Source organism: Fibroporia radiculosa (assembly GCF_000313525.1).
Source record: "Fibroporia radiculosa TFFH 294 genomic supercontigs, scaffold21407, whole genome shotgun sequence".
Lineage (NCBI taxonomy): Eukaryota > Fungi > Basidiomycota > Agaricomycetes > Polyporales > Fibroporiaceae > Fibroporia > Fibroporia radiculosa.
Genome location: NW_012133021.1, coordinates 2600 through 9655, shown reverse-complemented (window position 1 = coordinate 9655; position 7056 = coordinate 2600). Strand labels below are relative to the sequence as shown.

General features: G+C 52.7%; 2 protein-coding genes across 2 annotated transcripts; both read right to left on the bottom strand.

The window, feature by feature from the left end:
- Positions 1–1101: 1101 nt before the first annotated feature.
- On the bottom strand, positions 1102–2481 carry FIBRA_09273 (uncharacterized protein; the record flags this gene model as incomplete). Its single annotated transcript, XM_012321590.1, has 4 exons — positions 1102–1484; positions 1536–1684; positions 1778–2345; positions 2394–2481. 4 exons carry the CDS (start codon positions 2479–2481, stop codon positions 1102–1104), a joined length of 1188 nt encoding a protein of 395 aa, XP_012176980.1.
- A 3073-nt stretch (positions 2482–5554) lies between these two features.
- On the bottom strand, positions 5555–7053 carry FIBRA_09272 (uncharacterized protein; the record flags this gene model as incomplete). Its single annotated transcript, XM_012321589.1, has 3 exons — positions 5555–5585; positions 5669–6056; positions 6108–7053. The coding sequence occupies 3 exons, from the start codon at positions 7051–7053 to the stop codon at positions 5555–5557; spliced, it is 1365 nt and encodes a 454-aa protein (XP_012176979.1).
- Positions 7054–7056: the final 3 nt, after the last annotated feature.

The following is a 7056-nucleotide window of genomic DNA, read 5'->3' as shown; positions in this document are numbered from 1 at the left end:
GAAAATTTCACATATAGAGGATGACGTCGTGCGTGGAAATGCGAGGAGAGTCCATGCGAGAAAAGAGGACGAAGACGGCGACGAGGCGCGAGGCACGTGGACCCGCCCATTTCCTTTCTCGTCTATCGTAGCGCCTTCCTCACCCGGGCCGCGGCTCAAGTTCGAGTTAACGGCTTTGAGCCGTGAAGCTTGAATTGAATTTGAGGAGGGATCGACGTCGGGGCAAGTGCATAACAGCCGAGAAAGAAAATGGCAGGGCCGTCTCTCACTCGCGCTCACGACACCGCTCATAGGCTTTCCCCCAGATGCTTAAATCTCGTGTACATCCACGACGTCGTTGCAGCATCACGGACACCAAGCTCCCAATGAGCTGAGAACGTTGGCTTGCGACATCGAAGAGAGTTGTGCTATCTGGACATGGCCTCGTCGAGAGCGTCGAAGATTCATGTACCAGGAGCACGAGCGATGGGAATATCAATTGGGGGAGCTCTGTTGAGATTTACATCAGACGCAGCTACAAGCGCAACCATTTGTATCTAGTCTGCACCGAGGAAGCTACGTCGTGCACGGATACTAGCAACTTCAACCGTCGTCGCAACACACGCAGCGATGGCATTCGTCATTTTACGAGCCCGCTGGAGGTGATGCTGGGGATGACCTTGTGGTTTGCATCGAGTGAGAAGAGGGTAGGGCAGACACATTTGTGGGGTTGCTCGTCGTGTGCTGAAGCCAGTTGGACTGTACAGTCGGGTGGTACATTAGATATAATGCCCACGCACATGCGTGTGCGAGGAGCTCGTCTCTGCATTGGGAATTCTGAGGCCTGTGGACACGATGTATCCTGCAGATCGTGAATCTTGAACTGATGTCGAGTGGAAGAAAGTTTAGAGGAGTAGTAGCGAGAAACGCGTGCCAGTAGGGAAGAAGCCGGTAGTTGTGTGGGATGTGATGGGTTGTACAAGCATGGATTGTGGGGAATACATGTAGCCTACCATAATCTAAGCTCAGGGACTTGAGTCCTTACAGAAGTCCTAGAATAAAGGCAACAGTCATTTGATGAGAGACAAACATGTAGATACAGTCCACAATGGGAAAGACGACTTACAGAAGGCGACCACTGGCATCGAGGGCTGGAAGCCTTGACGAGAGCAGGGTGCGCCAGGAGCCTTCGGATATGTTGTCCGGCGCGTGGGAAACCCGGATACCGCAACGAAGGAGAACAGTGACTTTGCAGAGAGCAGGATTTTGACGGCCGGAGAGGACGCGGTCCATCTGTGCAAAAGAGTCGTTGTCGATGCTATTCAATTCATCCTGGACAGAGACCAGTGTCCCCCAATCGGCTGGCCACGACTTGATGGTAACCTCCACTAGGTTGGGCGAAGATATGCGAGACAGGAAACTGGCTGCCTTGGCGAAGTCTCTGAGATAGCCATCGAGGGCCAAAATACGCAAGTTGACAGCGGGCGTCAGATCGATTGAAGGGGCTGAGGGAACATCGTCAACAGACACTGGATGACGTCACCTCCGCCACGTACCTGCGTAAAAATACGCAACCTTGAGGGACAAGAGCGACTCGGCGATCACAGCGAGCAGCTCCAGCAGCTTCTCCAGGTCGCGTCCATAGCAGGTGAGATGCCGAATGTGCGCGCTGATCGACGCAAGGAAGTTAATCACGTCATCGCTGCTGTACAGATCGGCGGCGCCGAGTCAGAGGGAGCCTGGCACTCGCACCGCGCCTGCGACATGACTGCCCTTCTTGAAATGCACTGTACTGCACCCGAGGGAGGAGAGGCAGGGGAGTGCACGCATAAGTCGCCCAAACACAACCGCAGAGGGAAAGGTCACCTCGAGGAGTTCGAGCCTGGTCACCGACCCAAATGTGAGAGTGATATGGAGGGAAACCTGGGCGTGCAGTTGCCCACTCTCCCATTTACAATCCCAGAGTCTGAGAACTTCGACTCGGGGCAGCTTCTGCACCATGCGCACAGCAAACGACCCAAAGCGGCCAATCGACTGTCCTGGACGGAACCAGACTGTTCTGATGGCACTGCATCGGTCGGGGTGCTCGACCAGTGTATTAATCAAGCGATACACCTCCCTCCTATCCATGTGCCGCACATAGAGTTTTTCATAATGGTGAAAGCGACATCGGGCATACCACCCACGACACACCTGCCCGAGCCGTCGCATGTGGTAGTGGCCCCCGTCATCCGCAATGAGATCAATGATCTGCTCCCATAATTCTGTTGGAAGTCGGCTCGAAACCACGGGACAAATGTCCCATAGTTGGCTAACCGTCCGCTCGGCGATAGATACGTCCCAGCACGATCGTCGCATGTTCTGCTCTGCACTCCACTCAACAAACCTACACGCAGAAGAGGGGGGCTACTCACCTGCTCCAACTGTAGCAATGTCCTCCAACTTGTCTCTGTCTGCCACGGAATGGATATCTTCTGGGCTATATGCTAGAACGATGTCCATAGGGAGAGTTGTCGTATGCAGTAGTAAGTGGGTGGATAAAATACACTGCAAGCTCATCTCTTCGACCTGGATTAACTATTATATCCTACAGGCTGTGAGTATCAGCTATGTGATTCATCAAGAGACCTTTCTATCAAACCTTATCATACTGGTCCTAAAGGTACATTACCTTACGTGCGTTCGAGCAAGCACATGGCTAGACGATGTCCAAGTGAGACCAGTTCATGCGCTACAATCTCACTGTCATTGAGCACTGTCTGAACCATAGGGAACTCGAGGGCGAGGGCGAGACGTCCGTGCAGGCTGACTCAGCTCGTGGTGGACTGGTTCGTATGCAGCACACGCCTCAGCACTAGATCTGGCCAAATGTGCATACATGTCAAGGACTGCCTCGCACCGCAATCCTATACATCATCCGGCATGATTCTTTCTGACAATTGGCTTCTCCAAATCACTGGCGGTGCCTGAATATGCTATACTGGACTGTCTCGCCGTACAAATGAATGCCTTGCAAACCTAAAGATACATCAGCCTCTTCACCCTTCGCTTAGACTCCAGGGCCAGATTTTCAAAAAGGAAACTCATGACGTCTAGAAAGTGTTATGCTATAATCCCAGACGTTGGAGGAGAGTCGGCTGGAGTTCTGCACTGTGACCAATCCAGCGTCCGATGACTTGCGCTTTGTTGTTGACAAGACGCATCAGTGCCAGTGGAAAGGTATGGAGGAAGTGGGTCTGCGTGGAGAAATTGTTGCATCCGCCAAGGTGGAGACTGAGCGAAGACGACACGGAGAGCTTCAAGTTGTGCAGTGACAGCCTTGAAGGAACGACGCGAGAGGGCAATGCGCGACCCCGTCATTTCCTTTCTTGGCAGTCGCGCTCCTTGGCTCCTCCCGCTGCATCGTTCAGTGCACACACCTCCCCACATATCTGCCTCCTCCGTGTACTCGTCGCCAAATAAAAATCCTTTCTATATCTACTTGTAAATCACCCTAAACTGACTGCTAGCAGTGTTCTCCACTGCAATATCCTGACATCCCCGTGGACTAGATCTGACTCGAAAGCATCGCCTGCGGTCACACTTGCATGATGCCCTCGCGGCAAGTACAGGTTGGAGGTAGCCTACCTGAATAATCACGCCTTGCGATGGGACTTCACCTTCAGAGCAGGATGTTGTGCGACGTCGAAGGTGCATAAGTGAGTGCTCAACTCCTGCATTTATTCACACCCCTCATATAATCATTATCCTCTGGGATCAGGCCATCGTAGTTAGGCTTCAGGCTGGAGTGCGAAAGACTGTGTTCTGAACCTGTAAGAGGCACTTGAAAAACGACCGAGCGAACTCGGTATGGAAGTAAGATGTTAGGCGATGAGTTTTCATTAGTGTATGCAGAAGTGTATGCCAAGCCGAGATATCGTGAAACCAAGATGCACTGCCGCATGGATATCATGGACAGCACACTCACCTTGGGTTAGTTTTTCTCCCTGCTGTGCGCATCTGTGCGGGAAGCGAGTGCTAACTTGGAGGACGTTTAGCAGCACCGAGGGGTAAGGAGCAGTATTTTTCAAACCGATACCCGTCAAATCATGCGCTAGACTTGGTGAACAAGGTGGCATTGGCACGAGGCAGAAAAATTCGAGGTCCTCTTCCGGAGGATGCGCGGACGGACGAAGCCACTTGCCGTGACCTGATGAACAAGGACGTGCATGGGACGTGTCGTGGTGATCCAGGTAATGTGTAATTCATATCAATCTGAGCCGATCCGTCTACGCACGATTTGGGGATGACTTCCAGGTAAACGGGAGATATGTACAACAACAGAAAAGGCAAATGACGGGACCATCTCATGCGCCTCCGCAGGCGCATCGCGCTTTTCTCCCCTTTGCGTGGCTCCCTGGCTCTGCGTATAAATCACAAGCCTTACTGCTCTCTCGACGCTGACACCGGACGGCAACCTCGCCCATCGTCGCAACACACACAGCGATAGCGTCCGTTATTGCATGAGGCCCTTGGAGGTAATGCTATGGCTGACCTTGAGGTTTGGCGTTCATCTCTTTGGCGTCGTTATGAATATGCGAACTGATAAGGTGGGCAAGAAGAGTTTCGTTTACGAAATTGGCGAAGGATGGAGGCAAAGATGTCGATTTTTGGGGTGGCCGACCATGATGCTGAAAACCGATGTCGAGGCATGCACAAACGTCGAAGAGGTCGTGCTGAATGTGACCTTGCCAGGAGAATATGACGTTGCGTGGAAAACAGGACGAGGGGACGTATGAGTTTCTTGCGTTCAACGAAGACGACAGTTGCAGTCTCGCTGGTGATGGCGATACGTCCTTTGGTTGCCTCTGGGAGGAGGGATATGTTAGTGGCAGAGCTGGGCAAACACGATGTCGAGGAGGTCGTACTATAGATGGCTTGCACATGTTTCTGCTGAGGAAAGTGAAGAGTGCTCACAGCGTGAACTGGTGGGAGTGGAAGAATGTGCATCGGGAAAATAGTGCTTTGCAAAGAAATCGCCAAACTTTAAAAAGGGACGGGACCAGGAAGCGCTGGATGGCAGTTGCTTCTGGCTATCGCACGCCTGCCCCGAGTCCCGATGCGTCCTCTCCTCTCCCCATTCTGCACTCTCAGCCTGGCTTCTTCTTCTGTCTCCCCACATATCTGCCTTTCCTGTGCTCCCGTCGCCCAGTAATAGGCCTTCTCGCGTCCCCGCTGTCCCTCTAGATCGACACAGATGAGTCTATGTTTTCCTCTGCGCCTTCTGTCGCGCGCGTGTTATAGCTCTGGCTTGAACACATCACCTGGGGATAGACTTGTGGGACTCACGGCGCAATTCTTACGGCGATTTGGGATTGGAGGTGGTCGGCATAGTCATAGTTCACGATTGCCGAGGAGCTCGCCTCTGCATTGTGAATGCCGAGACCTGTGGACACGATGTATACTGCAGGCCATGAATCTTAAACCGGCGTCAAGTTTCAGAAAGGTGAGATGAGTGGCAGAGAGAAATGCATACCAGCAGGGAAAGAGCCGGGAGTTGTGGGAAATGTGATGGGTTGTGGGGACCAAATGTAGCCTACCAGACTCGGAGCGTAGGAACTTCGGCCCTGACAGGAGTTCCAGAATAAGGGCAACAGTCATTTGATGAGAAATGGAAATGCGGATAGTTGATGACGGGAAGATGGCTTACAGAAAGCGACCACTAGCATAGAGGGCTGGAAGCTTTGATGAGAGCAGGGTGCGCCAGGAGCCTTCGGATATGTTGTTCGGTGCGTGGGAAAATTGGATACCGTAACAAAGGAGAAAAGTGACTTTGCGGAGAGCAGGAAATTGACTGCCGGAAAGGCTGTGATCCATTTGTGCAAAGGAGTCATCGAAATCATCGTCGATGCTATTCAATATATCCTGGATAGAGACAGCTGTCGGCCGATCGGTCAAGGACGACTTGATGGTGACCTCGACTAGCTTGGGCAAAGATGCGCGAGATAGGATCCAGAATGCCATAGCCATGTCTTTGAGTACGCCATCGATGGCCAAAACACGCAAGTTGACAGCGGGCGTGAGATTGACTGAATTGGCTGAGGGAACATTGTGAACAGACACTGGATGACGTCACCTCCGCCACGTACCTTTGTGAAGCTGTCTGACCTCGAGGGACAAGAGCGACTCGGCGGTCACAGCGAGCAGCTCCGGAACCTTCTCCAGGTCATTTCCATAGCAGATGAGATGCCGAAGGTGAACTTTGATCGACGCAAGGAAGTCAAATACGTCACCGCTACCATCCAGCTCGGCGGCGTCGAGTCGGAGGGTGCCTGGCACTCGCACCGCACCCACACCACGGCAGCCCTTCTTGAAGTCCACAACCAGACAGTTGAGGGTGGAGAGGCGGGGGAGCGCACGCAGAAGCCGCCCAAACACAACCGCAGATGGGAACATTACATCGTATAGTTCGAGCTTGATTACCGACCCAAATGTGAGAGCGACATGGAGGAAGACTTGCGTGTGCAGTTGACCAGTCTCCCATTTACAATGCCAGAGTTTGAGAAATTCTACTCGGGGCAGCTTCTGCACCATGCGCACAGCAAATGACCCAAAGTGACCAATCGGCTTCAGCTCAAAATCGAATAAGACTGTTTCAATAGCGCGGCATCGCTTGGGGGGCTCATCCAGTGTCTTGATCAGGCGATATACCTGCTTCTTTTCCATATTTCCCATCTCAAGTACCTTGTGACTATGAAAGCGACATCGGGCATACCACCCACGACCCACTTGGCCGAGTTGTCGCATGTCGTACAATCTGTAGTCCGTGATGAAATCGATTATCCGCTCCCATAACTCTGTCGGAAGTCGGCTCGAAACCACAGGGCAGATGTCGCATAGTTGGCTAACCGTCCGCTCGGCGACGGAAGCGTCCCAGCACGACCGTCGCACGTTCTGCTCTGCACTCCACTCAACAAACCTACGCGCAGCAGAGAGGGGGTACTCACCTGCCTCAACTGTAGTAACGTTCTCCAACTCATCTCTGTCCGCCACGGAATGGACATCTTCTGGGCTACACGCTATAGCGACGTTCATAGA